General features: G+C 41.8%; 1 protein-coding gene across 8 annotated transcripts in view; it reads right to left on the bottom strand.

The window, feature by feature from the left end:
• LOC129855301 (neuroligin-1-like) overlaps positions 1-17,959 on the bottom strand; it is a 359,101-nt gene that overhangs the window by 204,718 nt on the left and 136,424 nt on the right. For 5 of the 8 annotated variants that reach the window (XM_055922817.1, XM_055922816.1, XM_055922818.1 and 2 more), the window contains 2 exons: positions 13,348-13,407; positions 9,624-9,776 (listed from right to left, as the gene is read on the bottom strand). In XM_055922817.1, coding sequence (XP_055778792.1) covers positions 9,624-9,776; positions 13,348-13,407 — 213 coding nt within the window. The remainder of the gene's footprint in view (positions 1-9,623; positions 9,777-13,347; positions 13,408-17,959) is intronic. The other 3 variants (XM_055922820.1, XM_055922822.1, XM_055922823.1) reach the window with 1 other exon arrangement.

Genomic DNA, 17,959 nt, shown 5'->3' with positions numbered 1-17,959 from the left:
GAACAGACAGACAGATAGGGAGAGAGAGAAAGAAAAACCCACACCACACACAGTATATTCATACAAAAACATAGCCCAAATGCTCCCTCCAGGGGTTCCATGTTCCAGAGAGAGGCAGAAAAGGCAAAGAAAAATTGATGGAGAGAGACAAAGCAAGAGAGAAAGAGAGAGAGAGGGAGAGTGAGCGAGAGAGATAGAATAAAGAACAAGAACGAGAGAGATATAACCAAGGTAATGAAGGCAGATGTTGATAGAGATGTAGGATCTCAATTTGATCACTCTTTTGTAGATGATAATTTGCAGGAAATGCAAACTTAGTGTATTCAAGGTTTAAAAAGGCTTCTAAAGTTTGTAATTTCCACTTTAAAATGTCATACTTGATTTGCCCTAACGAAAAATGTATCAACCCCTACAAAAAGGTTTCCATTATTTATAATCCACATAAATCACATTTCCTGTTGCGGCAGGATTATTTTCCTGCTGTAGCAAACGGGCTCAAATTACGATCCTACATCTGTATGCATGCACCACTGTGTTGCTTCCTAGTTGTGTTTGAGAGAGACCAAATTAATAATAATTACCAAGATTAATACCAATGTTCCTATTAATGATTATTCCAGTAATTAGAATCAACAGGATGAAATAAACTGCGGTTAAAATGTTTACACGCAAATCAAGCTGCTCTCTATGTTCTCTCCTCTGAAATGAGATATACAGCCTGTGGTCTACCCAGGCACTCTGGTTTACACCATTTGGCATGAGGAGAGAACTTGGCATGTCTCACTGTTCACGCGACGTGGTTAGAGAGCTGGATTCTTTCTCTTTTAATCCTCCATATTGTGTTGGTTTTTCCACAAGGAAAGAATAAAAAATGCCATGTCCCAGGGAAAAAGACGAGTGACCTTCAAGGGGATTGGGAGATTTGAAATGACATTAGACTAGTTAGAAAGACAATGGCAGATGCATTTACTTAAATACGATATTACTAAAAGACTGCAGTCAAAATATGGTTGTAGAAAATTACTGTAAATGAAGATAAAAGTAAGAAAAATGGCATTGTAAACCCCAGTGAATAGACACTGGATGTCTGTTGTCTGCTAGTGAGAACTAGTCAAGTCTCATCGTAATCATCATCATTGATATCACCATAAACTAAGATGTAATCTCTCTAAGAAAGTCTCATGTTGAGATCAACAACCATTATTCTATCACCTTGAGCTCCTGTCCTTAGGAAAGTGTGGGCAATTGTAGAGGACATGACATAGTCTTTTGTCCACAGTGGCTGAAGCATAGCAGGTTAAACCAAACCACAGTAAGCCGCTACGCTAGCTCCAGCACCAGCCTCAGGCTTGTGGTCGAAGATATACATCTTCTGGGACGCTGTTTCAGCTCTAACTAACCGCATTTGTGGACAATTTACAGTGGTGGATCTCTGTTAAAACCCACCAATAAATGAATCTATGGGGTGTGGGGCTGGATGCCTGCAGGTTGCCAGGCCTAAGATAAATTGCTGCGAGTTTCTGCACCGTCTGGCAATCTTAATCCTCAATAATCAAGGCCAGCAGAGTCAAGGAAAAGAGTTAGAGCACAGACACGTCGGGGCTGAGGCTAAAGAAAAATCCTCCGACCAATATTTCTCCAGCTCTGTGAGCTTACTCCAGTCTCATTCTAAGTCTCTGTTTATGAACTCAGGGTATAGTCGAGATGAGACTAAGGACTGGTTACAAGTACAGAATCTCACCTGCCTTTTCAAGGATCTTTACGTCCAAAGGTTAAAAAGTACCTCAGTTATCAACAGGTTAGGTAATGTATAAGATTCATAAGACTGACACAAGCCGGAGGGAATGTGATGTGACCCGCACTCATGAGATTACAAACAAACGGTTAGATGCTAGCCTGCCTAAGCCTCCTCTGAGCATCTTCTCAGATAAGTGTCCATTTCATGAGCAGGGGGAGAGCATCATGGCATGATTACAACACGGCAAATGTCAGATATTCTTCATCCCCACTTACCATCTGCTGTGAGGGTCGATTGGAAAATGCTGACCCTCATCAGTAGCAGCCCTCTCTCTTGCCACCGAAAGACAGAAATTCTCTGACCTCTAAAAATATGGCACAAGTTACAGCACCCAGCCAACCAATCAGCATCCAGGGCCATGGCAGCGGGGCAGACAGACACTTCTCCTCGAGCCAAGAGTTGACAGGAGTGTGGTTAATTTAAGCAAGGCAGAATAAAATAATATATTTGCTATGACAAAGAGAAAGACACCGCTGGGCTGTGTCAAATTACTGCAGGAGGCATGAATTATTCATCTGCAAAATACACTGGATCAAATGTTGAGGAGGGATTAAGGCTAGTGAGGATTGTTAGTGTCTATAAAAAACCCTGACACAGGCACGTGAATAGGTTTGCTCTCCCGCTCCCCCGCTACACGTGTACATGTGAACAGGGTGCCCCCTTGAGCTACAAGGTTTCACCCGCTTTTATCCTCCAACGCCTCATTTCCAAGGTGTTAAACATGTCTATCTGATTTCCCGGGGCACAGACAGCAGCCTCACACCGTGCTGCCCCTGCCCAACCTAGCAAGCACCGTCTTCATCTGCACAGGCAGTTGGTTTCCACAGAAATGCCAAGGAGCCAGGAAAGCTAATCCCTCCGCTGTGGCAAAGATGGATGTGTCAGTCTGCATCCATCCATCTGTTGGTGCCCCCTATCTGTCAGCTCCCGGTATCTCCTATCTGCAAAATGAATGCCACGGTGGGGCTGAATGAGGGTGGTCAGCTTGACAGAAACCCCTGAGGCCAACGCCCAGATAACTCCAGTAGCTTTGGAGATAAATTGCAGGAGCTTCACATGAGATGGAGCCACAATGCAATTTTCCCCAGCAGTCCAGATACAGTATATAAAGGCAGGAGGGGGGCAGGACAGTTAGCTGGGAGCTTTCAGTCAGATAACCTCCCAGTGAAATCAGACAAATACTAACAGCAGGCCCGGTGAGATCCAGAGAGGATTACAGCAGTGGAGTGAACAAGAGGAACAAAGCCACACTCATCCCTGTGTGTCATCCCTGTTTATGAGGAAGCATCACATCCTGAGTGGACTAAAGCCTCCATCTTGGTTCTGACTATGTCTCCCTCAGGCAGACCTTGAGGCCACAACCCCCGCAGCCCTGCTGGTGGCACATGCCAACATCCTTCCGCCACAGCCTTTCTCTTTCTCCACGAAAGCATCAAGTCACCTGGGGACAATTCCCAGACCACAACTGAATATAGATGACCTTTTGTGACCAGATCAGATGGGTAGGTTATTTATCGACTGTACTTTCTGTTGACTCTGTTGAATAAAAGTGCCAGTGGACATGCTATATAATATTATAAACTAGGTGGTTTGAGCCCTGAATGCTGATTGGCTAACAGCCGAGGTATATCAGGTATACCACGGGTATGGCAAAACATGTATTTTTACTGCTCTAATTACATTGGGAACCAGTTTCTAATAGCAATACGGCACCTCAGGGGGTTGTGGTATATATACAGTGGGGAGAACAAGTATTTGATACGGAGCCACTCCTTTGTTGCCCTGGCTGTGTGTTTCAGATCGTTGTCATGCTGGAAGACCCAGCCACGACCCATCTTCAATGCTCTTACTGAGGGAAGGAGGTTGTTGGCCAAGATCTCGCGATACATGGCCCAATCCATCCTCCCCTCAATACGGTGCAGTCGTCCTGTCCCCTTTGCAGAAAAGCATCCCCAAAGAATGATGTTTCCACCTCCATGCTTCACGGTTGGGATGGTGTTCTTGGGGTTGTACTCATCCTTCTTCTTCCTCCAAAGACAGCGAGTGGAGTTTAGACCAAAAAGCTCTATTTTTGTCTCATCAGACCACATGACCTTCTCCCATTCCTCCTCTGGATCATCCAGATGGTCATTGGCAAACTTCAGACGGGCCTGGACATGCGCTGGCTTGAGCAGGGGGACCTTGCGTGCGCTGCAGGATTTTAACCCATGACGGCGTAGTGTGTTACTGATGGTTTTCTTTGAGACTGTGGTCCCAGCTCTCTTCAGGTCATTGACCAGGTTCTGCCGTGTAGTTCTGGGCTGATCCCTCACCTTCCTCATGATCATTGATGCCCCACGAGGTGAGATCTTGCATGGAGCCCCAGACCGAGGGTGATTGACCGTCATCATGAACTTCTTCCATTTTCTAATAATTGCGCCAACAGTTGTTGCCTTCTCACCAAGCAGCTTGCCTATTGTCCTGTAGCCCATCCCAGCCTTGTGCAGGTCTACAATTTAGCCCTGATGTTCTTACACAGCTCTCTGGTCTTGGCCATTGTGGAGAGGTTGGAGTCTGTTTGATTGAGTGTGTGGACAGGTGTCTTTTATACAGGTAACGAGTTCAAACAGGTGCAGTTAATACAGGTAATGAGTGGAGAACAGGAGGGCTTCTTAAAGAAAAACTAACAGGTCTGTGAGAGCCGTAATTTTTACTGGTTGGTAGGTGATCAAATACTTATGTCATGCAATAAAATGCAAATTAATGACTTAAAAATCATACAATGTGATTTGCTGGATTTTTTTTTTTAGATTCCGGCTCTCACAGTTGAAGTGTACCTATGATAAAAATTACAGACCTCTACATGCTTTGTAAGTAGGAAAACCTGCAAAATCGGCAGTGTATCAAATACTTGTTCTCCCCACTGTATATATATATATATCACACACACACACTCCATTAGGAATTTGTTTAGGCAGGTCTATATATATACATACCAAACGTCCTCTGGCCTTATTGCTTAAGTATACAATAGCCACTTATTGAACACTGCTCATGATACAAGACACTGTATACAGTTCATGTAGTATTTGTAAAGAGATGGCAATCAAGAAGAACCGCTAAATGTTTGATAATAAATTAATAAACATACTCAAATTAAGCATCTCCCAAGATGCATTGCTCATAGAACGGGGTCAGACACTTTCCATGTTCCTCTTTAAGATACTTAGGCAACCCAAGGGTCAGAGACTGGAGCCAGCAGCTAACACATGAGGCGGGCGAACAGGCGTGCGAGCGTGAAGCAACAGACAGGAAAGAAACACAGACTAATGAAACAGACTATCTGGGGTATTTATTTCAGGGTGAAGAAATTAATAAGCATGAAAAATAATAATCCTCAACACATTGCAGGCCAAATGCAATGATTAATGAAAAAACTGCCGACCCAATTATTTCAGGCAGAACAAAAGGCAACGGTAAAGATTGTTGAAAGGGTAAACAATGGGGAGAGCCTGGCTGGCTGCGAGCAAACGACTCAGACACAATTAAACCCACGCTGGCTGCATCTGCTCCCAGAGCCCTGCCTGGTGCACTATCACGCTGACACAGCGCGCTGCAGGCCTAGCATGGGAGGAGCAGTGGAACCTGGGCTGTTTACCTGGCTAATGCCCAGACAGCAGTGGCCAATCACTTTCCTCTGCTGCTTAACCTACTGCTGGGAGATCAGCAGATGCTTTCAAGGCCAGATGAGTCACAAAGCACAATAAAAAACACCATGATGTTATTAACTCCTTTATTACCCAGTCCATCCAGGATTCTGCAATCACATTTAGCAAAATCCACAAATCCCTGCATATTATGTGAGGGCTTGCAAATTTGATCAATCCCGGCACTATTTTTGTATAAAACAGTCAAATCATAGCAATATTATTGCATAAAATTGACCCATTACCACAGTACAAAAAGAGGATTCGCAATTTCAACCAATAATGTCAATAAACCTTTTTCCTCGTCAGCGTATTTTTGCAAAACAATCATTGCGAAATGTCAGAATTTCCGCAGCAAAATCAAGCATTTATGCTTGCAAATATCACAAGAAAATCCCTGCAAAATCCTGGAGGGACTGCTTTTATTAGCATTGGCTTAAACTACTAAAGGTCATATTTGCGAGCTTCTACAAATCACATGTTCTTTTGTATAGAGGGGATTCAAAGGATGATAGAGCAGTGTTTCCCAACCCTGGTCCTCCAGTACCCCCAACAGTACACAGTTTTGTTGTAGCTCTTGACAAACACACCTCATTCAACTCATTGAGGGCTTGATGATTAGTTGACAAGTTGAATCAGGTGTGCTTGTCCAGGGTTAAAATACAAATGTGTACTGTTGGGGGTACTCGAAGACCAGGGTTAAGAAACACTGTGCTAGAAGATGGATTGGACAAGAGAAGGTTCATGCCAACACTGTGTTTTAAATAGGTCTTATGTGAGTTGAAGCACAGCCAGACTGTGGATTTATACAGGAGAACAAGATGAACAATTCAGAACAATTCTGATAATGACACGCTGACAGAAGAGTGCATTACATTCCATTACAGCGTCCTACAAAGTCTGACACATCTACACACACACACACAGACAGGCAGACGAGCAGGGAGCGACCCCTGGCCAAATCCACCCCGTGCTACGCCCAAACAGATAAATATGCTCACGTCAGCTGCTCTGCATATTTAGGTCTCCTAATGGCTCTGTGTACCTCGCCTGGCAAAGAAAAACAAATCCTCAGGTATCAAATGTGTCATAAAGACTGACCAGGAACTCAACAAGTGCAATAATGTTGGCTAGATCATTATTGGGGGAGAAAAGCACCACTAGCATTCTCTCTATTTCTCAGTGTCTTTCTCTTTCTTTCTTTCTATTTTGTCACTCCCTTTCTCTCGTTCTCTCCAGTCCTCTTTTCTACTCTCCTCTAATTTCTGGTTTATTAGGAGGAGTAGGTTAAATAGCCTGTCCTCATCTCCTACACACAGCCATAAGATGAAGGGGACACAATGACACAATGATGAAGGGGCCACAATCTCTGTTACTTCCTACAGTAGATTTATACACAGTCCTCATAACAAAAGGGCTACAGAGGCCAAGGCACTTCTAGGCCTTGTTAGACAGGCCCTTGATTGGCTGGTCAGACAAACTGAGAGCAGGCTCTTGTCACACATGAGAGCATCTGCTTAGTCCTGTAACATTACCCTGCTCTCATCTCATTCAGCAGAGCTGAGTGGTTTGATCCGCTTACCCCACCGCCACAGGAGTAAATAGAAACACTGAGGAAAATGTCAACAAGACTCTTTATGATGCTAAAAGATACATCTGATTAAATATGCTTCCAATTTACCTCTAGCACCAAGCCACAGCTTGACAGGAGAAGCAGAAATAATGAAAACACAGACACGCCACTTACCTGATCATCGCCAAAACTGGTAGCTTTTAGAACTTCAGATGAACAATCCCAATATGAAACCAGTCCAGAGGAATCAGGTAGGTCTAAAGTTTTTAAATTCCCAATCATCAACGTTGATTGTTCAGGTGGTGTTCAATCTGACATACCACGTTTTCTAATATTCATAATTTGCAGAAATAAAGACTAGTTATGGAAAGAAATCTATTTGGAAATTGTCGTTTGATGGGGACAAATTCTGTGGCTCATGCTGGGGGCTCGTCATAAAGTATTAATGGTTACCATTATTCACCATTTTTACTACAATATTCAATCTTCTGCCTTCAAGCTAGGTTTCCTTTGACACATTGCTTGCTGGCGTGCGTGACAAAAGGATTTTGCCACAATTGTGTACTCATACCCCTTGACTTTTTTCACATTTTGTTGTGTTACAGCCTCAATTTTTCTCTCACCCATCTATACAGAATACCTTATAATGACAAAGTGAAAACTTGTTTTTAGAATTTTTTGCAAACGTATTGAAAATGAAATACAGAAATATGTAACTTACATAAGTATTCACACCCCTGGGTCAATACATGTTAGAATCACCTTCGGCAGATATTACAACTGTTAGTCTTTCTGGGTAAGTCTCTAAGAGCTTTGCACACCTGGATTGTACAATATTTCCACATTATTCTTTCAAAATTCTTCAAGCTCTGTCAAATTGGATGTTGATCATTGTTAAACATCCATTTTCAAGTCTTGCCATATATTTTTAAGACGATTTAAGTCAAAACTGTGACAAGGTCTCTCAGAAACATGTCATCTTGGTAAGCAACTCCAGTGTATATTTGGCCTTGTGTTTTAGGTTGTTGTCCTGCTGAAAGGTGAATTTGTGTCCCCGTGTCTGTTGGATATACCCTGATGAAGGCAGCTTGGCTGTCGAAACGTTGGTAATTACATTTTTGCATCTGAGCTCCTAGAGTGTGCGGCTCTCCTTTATTTTAAGTTTTCTACTCCGCTAGCCAGCACCTCGCCTGTGTGCGTTTCTTTTTCTTCTGGAAAGCAGACTGAACCAGGTTTTCTTCTGAGAATTTGTCTGTGCTTAGCTCTATTCTTTTTCTTTTTATCCTGTACAGACTTCCTTCTCTTCACTTTGTCATTTATGTTAGTATTGTGGAGTAACTACAATGTTGTTGATTCATCCTCAGTTTTCTCCTATCACAGCCGTTTCCTTCCTCTCCTTCAACTGAGTTACGAAGGACGCCTGTATCTTTGTAGCGACAGGGTGTATGATACACCATCCAAAGTGTAATTAATAACTTCTCCATGCTCAAAGGGATATTTAATGTCTGCTTTTTACATTTTTACCCATTTGTGTTTGAAATTCCCTGCGCGACTGAGGGACCTTTCTGTGGGTACAGAGATGAGGTAGTCATTAAAAAATCATGTAAAACACTATTATCGCACACAGAGTGAGTCCACGCAACTTATTATGTGACTTCTAAGCACATTTTTACTCCTGAACTTATTTAGGCTTGCCATAACAAAGGGGTTGAATACTTATTGACTCAAGACATTTCAGCTTTAAATTTTTTATTAATTTGTAAACATTTCTAAAAACATAATTCCACTTGGACATTATGGGGTATTGTGGGTATGCCAGTGACACAACATCTCATGAGTCTGTTGACGCACCTGTGCATCAATCTAAGGAACATAATAAAAAAATCCCCATCAAAATCTGTCAGGTTAAACTAGAGATTTGCATGGGCTGCGTCTTAATCCTTCGCATCCGCCCATTTCGGCCTGCTGCATCTGCGGAGGAAGGTGAGGGTGCTACAGCATTTGTCAGACCATGAGACATCCAAAAAATCTGTCTTCTCCTAAAACATATGTAGCGTCCGAACGGTTTGGCGTCCAAATATTATGACCAGTCTATGGAAAGGGGGGACTCTCACGAACACAGTGTTTTTCCCCCCTGTTTTGCTCTACGACCCCCACAAGTGTCACGGGACTCGTCTGAAGGTAACCCATACAAACAAATGGAAGTATGTAGGTAGTTTTGTGTCCCAAAAATCTCCTTTTGACTGTCTTTTCTGTCATTTATGAATTTTCTGGTCAATGTGTTTCTGAGACTTAGAAGTGTTTTAATCTACTTAAAATTCAGGCTGTGACACAAGAAAATATGAAAAAGTCGAGGGGTGTGAATACTTTCTGAAGGGACAATAATGATATTCATGAAAACAAATGACAGCATAATCTAATTGAAGGTGAAACCATGGCACCTTTGTTTCACTCTGTGTCCACAAGGCAAAGAGATATAGCGTTGATGGACGCCTACTGTACTGTTTGTATATAGGTAGCAAGTATTGGAAGATTAGTGATAAGGACAAAAGCTGAGAAACCTTACCTAATACTCCAAGCCGATAGTTCACTGTGATGACGATAACATTGCCGTAACTTGCCAAGATGCTGCCGTCAAACATATTCCCAGTGCCCTCCATGTAGGATCCCCCATGGATAAATACCATCACAGGCTTAGGGCTGCCGCTTTCACGGATGTCTGCAAGAAGGGGAAGGAAATGATTAAAGGACAAATTAAAGCCGACAGCTGGAGATGCAATCTGAATTGTGGACGCTTTGCTTTTCTCATAATTTGTGGCACATTGACTTTGCTTTGAGACAATTTCTGGTTTGCACGTCAGATAGTTCATTTTCTACGTGACAAGTATGACATGTTCCTGGTGATTGAAAATTGAAAATGAATCATATTTTTTAGTTTCAGGAAATTTTATGGGCTGTTTTTAATTTTTGGAGGGCCAATAAACTGTCAGCATTAAAGAAGAGCAGAGATTCAAATTGACATTTCAATTTATGCGGCACAGAAAGCTAGTTTTAATCTAATAAAACAGATTGAACCTAAATGTTTTCACAAACATTCTTGAAGAAAAGTTTTTAATTACATTTCAGACATCCAGCGTTTTCCCTTTAACAATGTGTTATGCTTACTGAACTTCGCATAATGATTTCAGCTCAACTGATGCTGTCCAGAGTCTTTACAAAGGAGGACATCTAGATTGGGCACTGGGTTCGAATTAAATGGGAGATAGGGATACAAAAAATGGCTTCCGATTACTTTCATCTTTCATAGAGCAGAAAGGCTTTTCATCTTGAGTGCAAAATGTCCACATACATGCTCAATATCTCATTGATGTTTGGTGTTGGGGGACTCACTTGCAAGAGGTCTCAGTGCTGAGGAAAGTAATTGAATAGTAACAAAATAAAAGATTAGAATTTTCCAAAAAGCCTTCTCTTACGGCAAAAAAATTAGGCCGTATTTGCAGAATCCAGGCCCTCTCTGTTCTTTTAGTTGATTTTCTTCCTCCCACTCTCTCTTTCTCTCTCTCTCTCTCTCTTACATTTCCAGTGAAAGTGAAGGCTCCTACAGAGGAGTAGAGAAGGAAGGAAAGGCCAGGGCAACTCTCATCTTCTCTTCCTCAGTAGGCAATGCACCATAACTCCTATATTATTGATTAGGACTGAGCAGCTGCAGAGTGTGTGTGTGTGCGCAAAAACATAAGTTAGTGGGGAAAAAGAGAGCGAGAAAGAGAGGGAGACAAGGAGAGAAAGAAAAAGAGAGCGGAAGAGAGATCCGAGGGAAAAATCTTGATTATTTTCTGAAATTGCACATCAGAATCCTAACATCTTTCATTCACGTTGATTAATTAATTTAAATCGCAGAATATGATTTGATTTGATTTTAATAGCAGCTGTATTCATGCAAGTGTGTAAACTAGTGATGCATTGAGACAGGAGAATAATACCTGATCTCTCTAGATAGTTACAAACAGAACAGCAAGGCAATTTATTAAATCTGTAAAATAAAACTAGAAATGAAGACTAACTGGAAAGATTGTGTGTCTGTCTGTGTAAGTGCATGCATACATGTATGCATGAGAGAGATTCTTACAGTACATGTGTCGCCCCTCTCTGTCTCTTGTGCGGGTGCCAGCAGCAGATTAAAGTGACACACATCTGGCCACAGAGGGTTATGGCTGTGGTGTGTAGAGGTCTGTCTGTCAGGATTTCCATTACATAATGCTTGTCATTCATTGTCCTTTATGCTGTTTGTTCTTTTGTTCACTTCAGCTTTGTGAGTGGCAAAAAAGCAAGTGCACATTCACATTTCTTTGGAAGGATTCCAGGCTTCTCTGACCAAGGTCCAAAAATTGTAAACCTCCATAAATGAGGAATAGAAGCCAGGGAATTATGTGTGCTGGTGAAACGGAGTTAAGAACGTACTGTGAGCTCACTCCACAGCTAGCTTGAAATGTCGCAGTTGGAGCTATTGAATTAAGATATTTTTCAATAGCTCAAACAGTCGGTACATTGTCAAGGAGGATGGTCACGTGTGTCTGCGAGCAGAGGATCACTGGTTCGAACCCGGTATAAGGGCAGGGACAGTAGAAGAAGCTATACTGTTAGCAGCACACTGACGTCTGTTTCACTGGTGCCATCAAGCCACTGATCCGCAGTTGGGCTCAGCTCAACAGCCAGCGTCGCTCACTGTGTGGCAAGTTTAGAAAGGGTGGTGGAAGCTATACTGTTAGCAGCACACTGGCATCCGTTTCACTGGCTTTTGAGATTCAATGGCAATTTGGTCTAAACTGGGCCTACTAATCACAGGCTTCTTTCATGCATGCTACGTGAACACCATGGTGTGCTAGGCTCATCCTAGCTGGAGGTAAATGGAGACAAGGTACAGCGTAAGTGAGGACAGGTGCATTCCTATAAAGATGCTCACATAACAGAAGACTAGCTGCAGAAGCACTGCACTGTCACCCACGTAATATCTCTATGACCTTGCAGGCAAGATATAAAGAGAATGTCCCTGTCATAATCCTACGGAGGACCAAAGCTTCCAGCCATTACAAATCCACAGCTGTATCGGCAGCTACAAAGAACTACACATCTTACATTCCATGACATGGAGAGGTTCCATGGCCGGTGTTGTTTCTGTTTGACTTCATATCTCTGCTGTGGCTATAGGTTACACGTCGAAAGAGCAGTACCAGTGAGACAGCAAGCCGATTGGTCCTTGGAAAACTTAATTTCACAGATCTCAGTGCGTTGGTTTTCACAACATATTGTCTTCTGTCTCAGAGAGGATTATTCATATGCCCTGGATTCTTTATCAAGTGAATAGGCTACTTGAGAGGCTTGCTGGGATTTCACTGTATATTTGTGCCTTCTTTAATCTTTTGATGTGTGTACTCAGCAAATCGCAAGTTGCTGCAGATCAAAGATAGCTGCTGCATTTCTCGTTTAGTTTTCTGTAATTGGTGTTTATTTCACCAGATTATACAGGAGATGTACATTATTAAGACTGTGTTCTGTCATTAAGTAGGAAGATCACTTTCTCACTCCCTCACTTTCTCTTTGAATAAATTCATTTGTGGTTATTAGAGTACTTTCTTCTGTTTATTACTTTTCAGTGAGGAACCCCTTTTATATTTGTCAATTTGAAATTGTGGCCTTGATCACTAGGCTTATATCACTGTGCCATAATGTACTTGAATTTGTGTAAAATAGTGATGAAGAGGCATCATTAAGAAGGAACTATGTGATCAACATGTTGCAAGTCATTGCCCATAACAATCCAGGAACATCCATACATGTTGCATAGGAAACACTTTTTTTATAACACAACTGAAGGTGACTTGTATTAGTATTGATCGGGGTATCCAATTCCCCAGGGTTGCAATGGTATCTTTTATTTTAGAAAAAAGAGGAGAGCTTTAAAAAATCATGCAAAAATGTATTAAGATTTGATTGAAGGGTTAATAGCCTCTTTTAGGTGGGATGCAACATGTAAAAAAAAAAAAAAATCAATAAAAAGAATTCAAGCAAAAACCTACGTTAGATTATTAACGATTAAGTACTCTGGAATGACGGGAGACATTAAACATACTCTTAAAACATCAAGCAAAAAAGACAAAACAAATCCAGCAAAAATGACGAAGAAAAAAAATCTTCAATAAAAAAAGAAAAAAAGACAAGAAATGTAAGAAAAACAAAGAAGAAAAAATTTGAGAGTTCCTTGTCATGCAAATCAGTTTGGCATCAAAAAATACCTTCATCCTCCACCCCGTCATTATCATCTAAATCATCATTGTGTTTCTTTGTAAGGGGACCTAGGATCAAGAATGGAGAAGATGGAGGAAACAGAGAATACAAGAACACACAAACCTTATAAATGCTCTAAAGAAAAATACATCTTAAGTGATTTTCCCTGTGAAAAATCAGACTGAAAGAGAAGAATGTAAACAATATGATACACATTTGTGGAGCTTGGTAGTATGACTTTTGTTAAAGTCCTGTACAAGAAAGATTTTCGAAATAGGACTGTTTCTTTCAAAAAGATTCAAGAATGTAAGATAAGTCCTTTTCAGTAAAACAGAAAGTGTATTTTCAGAACAAGCTTTACCTCATGTCATTATTACCCCTCTTTCAGAAATGTTCAAGTAACTTGACAATCATATAATTAACTGTATATAATTACTCATAAGAAGCCAATGACCATATCCTCTGCATCATTTTGACTCAACATGTAAGGACATTTTTGGGGGTGTCTTGTAAAATGAAGTTCCAATAAGTAGCCCACGTCTGCGAATTTTCATGGAGAATACCCAAGATTGAATCACAAGTGGACTCAAGATATTTAAAACAATCTCAGCCTTTTGAAGGAGAGAGGACCTATGCAAAATAGAACCTAAATTAAGTAATGTCATTGCAGGATCACAGCAGATCACACAGTGCAGGATGCCAAGTGGATGAAGTCACTCCAAACACACAGAGAGGTTAATTTGCTTCATTGTCTCTTATAGGTTCCATTATATAACAGGGAATAGGTCAGAGACTGCAGCAGAGTAAACCAAGACAGGATTAATTTAGTGAGAAACAGCACATAATCCACAGTAATGGACTGTAATACAAACACGACACAGATGGACAAACAGACAGACAGGCATACAGAGAGACAGACGGGCACACGCGTGCACACACACACACACACTACAAGGTTGACAGAGCTGTAGTCTAGACACATGCAAGCCTACATTAGGGTCAAGCATGTGTAAGCAGAGAGCAGCACAGGCAAGAGGGAGAGACAGTATGGCTAATGAAAGAAGCCTTCACACACACACACCACTCAAACTCATTCTGCCTATGATCATGCTCCAACATGACCATACAGCACAGCAGATCAAAAAAAGGGAAGTAATGAGAGGCAGGGATGAGAGGGGGGAAATCGAAATGCTCTGTTTTCTATTTTATTCTATAAAAATAGTCCAGACACGTATTTTTCTCATGTCTTGTAGCCAGAACAGAACTCGAGAGGGAATGGCATGACAACACTTTAAGTTCTAGCAGCATTCTGGAGAAGAAAAAACATTTGACGTTAACATCACGTTTCACCTAGGTTGATGAGATTGATTTTGTGAAATACATAGGAAACTGTTACCAAAATAAAGCCTGTATGGTAACTGAATTGAGATGCTGGAGCAGTGTCCTGCAGTGCCCTGTGACATGACTGTGACATGTCCCCTAACTGAGGGGATGGTTGGATTATATCAGTCAGGACAGCAATTTCAATAAATTCCCTGTATTTCCAGAAATCCTCCAACCGGGATTTCAGAAAAAAACAGGGAATTTATTGAAAGTTCCCAGAATTTTGCAACCCTAAGCATGACAGCATGCTGTCAGCATCACATGTCACTACTAAACTCCAAGTGACTGAGGGGCAGGCCCCACACAATGACCTCTCAACCCGTTCTGACTCCCTTGGAGTACTAGAGGACCTCAACACTTGTGTGTCTGTCACACCCTGGCCTTTGTTATATTGATTTTCTTTATTAGTTTAGTTAGGTCAGGGTGTGACATGGGGGATGTTTGTGTGTTTTGTCTAGTTTAGGGTGTGTGTATTGTTTAGGGGGTTTTGTAGAATGTATGGGGTTGTGTTCAGTGTAGGTGTTTAGGAAAGTCTATGGTTGCCTGGTTTGGTTCTCAATCAGAGACAGCTGTTTATTGTTGTCTCTGATTGGGAGCCATATTTAAGGCAGCCATAGGCTTTAGGTGTTTGTGGGTAATTGTCTATGTTCTATGTTGCATGTTTGCCCTTAGTTCGTTTTAGCTTCACGTTTGTTTTTTTGTTCGTTTAGTAAGTGTTTGTTTTTTCTTCATTAAAAGAAGATGTATTTTTTTCACGCTGCGCCTTGGTCCACTCATTCGTCTCATAACGATCGTGACAGTGTCACACCTGGCTCCACTGCACTGATTAGAGAGGCTCTCTGATTTTCTGTCTTTCCCAGTCTTTATTGTCTCTCTCCCTTGACCTCTCTCTCCCTTTCTTTCCTCTGCCTCTCCATCTGTTTGACTGGTAACCTGTCTGCCTGTGTTGCTGTCTCTGTCTCCCCCCCACTCTCTGCCTGTCTTACCAGTGATGCTATCTCCCAGTCAGATGATAGATTGATATATTACTGTAGCCTAGCTCTTACACACCATTTCTAAATTAATTTCCATATCCCTCTTTCTGACGATATTGATTTGTGTTCATCTCTGAATGACGAAGTGCAACTTCACGCTCGAGCACTCTTTAATGCAGGAAAACAGGTGGGCCAGTGCAGCGTGCAGCAGGCGGCCGACTCCAGGGATCCTAGCGCCCTTAACACTTTAATAGACTATGAACCCCGAGGCTCCAGTCAGATGAGGTAATTAATGCTTAGAGCTCAATCGATCTCACATTCTGCACATTACGACACATTCGTCAAGGATCTTAGACCTATCAAATGGAAACAAACCAACTCAATCAATCATAGATTTGACCATTAAAACAATAGGCTCTCAGTCTATAACATACAAAAGTTAATACATCTGAGGATTATGCACTGACCTCTGATACAGTACAGGTTATAAAAGGTATTTTTCCATGTATAAATATTTCCCATCCCTTGATAAATTACTGAATGTGTCTATGGTGAAATACATATGCTGAAATATTTCATTCAATGCAGGTGATGCCATAACATGGTGCCATTGATCATGAGCAGAATACACAATAACCTATCTTTCATATGTAGTCCAACAGCACAATAACCTATCTTTGGCTATACAGCCAATTACAGGGCTCACAGCTCTGTAGATCTCTTTGATTAATGACTCAGACACTACTGACTACGTCCACCCATGTAATGTGCAGTTGATGAAATGACGTCCGACTCTCTCCAAATATTAGAGGCACACAACAGAGAGAGGCTGGCTCTCTGACAGACTGACTGACTGACCTATTCACGCTCTCAAAGCAGAAACAATAACACAGCTCCCAGACAAATTATCTGTTGTACGGCTGGGGATGATTTGACTGTGTTAACATTCTAAAACAGTATAGTAACCTCAACCTGCACTCATCGTTAAGCCAGCTACTTAACCAGGTATGCAGCTCTCCAGTGCTCTGTATTCAAACTATAGGCTTACAGACAGGCAGGGTAGACCATGTGACTACCATGTGCTCTGCAGAAGAAAAACATCCTCTGGCTAACACTTTGTGATGTGTTGCAGAGTATACATCCAGTACAACAGATGACCCTCTCAGCTGCCTGCCTGCCTGTGACAAGGCTTCTCACACATGTAGGCTAACACATCGAGCCCAAGGCAACCAACCACACCATATGGAACTAAAAGTCTCCAACCGCCCTGATTTTCCCTCAGTTCCAACCCAGCACCCTGGCTGTCCTACTGTCTTACTACGCATTTTCTTCTTCTTGAACTGCACTGTTGGTTAAGGGCTTGTAAGTAAGCATTTCACCAGAAAGTCGACACTTGTTGGATTCGGCGCATGTAACAAAAATGTGAGATCCTACTACTGGTCACGCCTGACAGGGAGAGCGAGGGCATCAGCTACCCTCATAGAGGGGAGACATACTATATTAAAATGTGTGACATCTAAAGTAAAGTATGAGGGGGAAAGGATGGAGCTTGTGTGCTTTCTCCTTTGTTGACCAATTGCTACAGAATTGACCAAGATGCATCTAGGGGGGACTTATTTTCTATCCTGGCCTGTCATATACAGTACAAAGCAGTTGTATCAGGAATCAACAGGAATCATCAGGAATCAACATGAATAAACCCTTTTACTCTATTTGCACAGCATCCCCATCTTTTCTGTTTGCTTTCTTCCATGCAGCTGCTAGTGAGATAATCTAAGTAGGATACTGTATAGGCACAGTGTTAGACCTGCCATCAATCATCATTTCTTTCTTCAAAAATCATTTGTAACCTTGCCAACATGAATATTTCATGATGTTATATGAATTTGCTTCTGTGTTTTCTCCCCTAATGAACCAAGATTCATACGTATACTTTTACGTATACTTTTTTATTCTCCACACGTACTGCTCACTGTGTAATACTGTGTAACATCAGTCACAAATGGTAACAACAGGAGTCTCATAAATATTTGATTCCCGTAACACGGCTGACATTCTAATGACTGTCAACAAGGGTCTCTGGACCCAGCGAAAAAGGTTATGATGCTGGGTTTCAAATATCAGTAGTGAATTCCAGCAAAAAGATAGGTTATTTTCTTGGAAACCCCCCTTGGGGAGAGCAGAGAGGACCTGGGGACCCAAATGTCACAGCGCCTTTGGATTCTGAAGGTGCTGGTGCTCATTAGAGCCAGCCACTGACAGG

Source organism: Salvelinus fontinalis, chromosome 5 (genome assembly GCF_029448725.1).
Source record: "Salvelinus fontinalis isolate EN_2023a chromosome 5, ASM2944872v1, whole genome shotgun sequence".
NCBI lineage: Eukaryota > Metazoa > Chordata > Actinopteri > Salmoniformes > Salmonidae > Salvelinus > Salvelinus fontinalis.
Note: the sequence above shows the minus strand (reverse complement) of the source record. Positions and strands in the feature narration are given on the sequence as shown.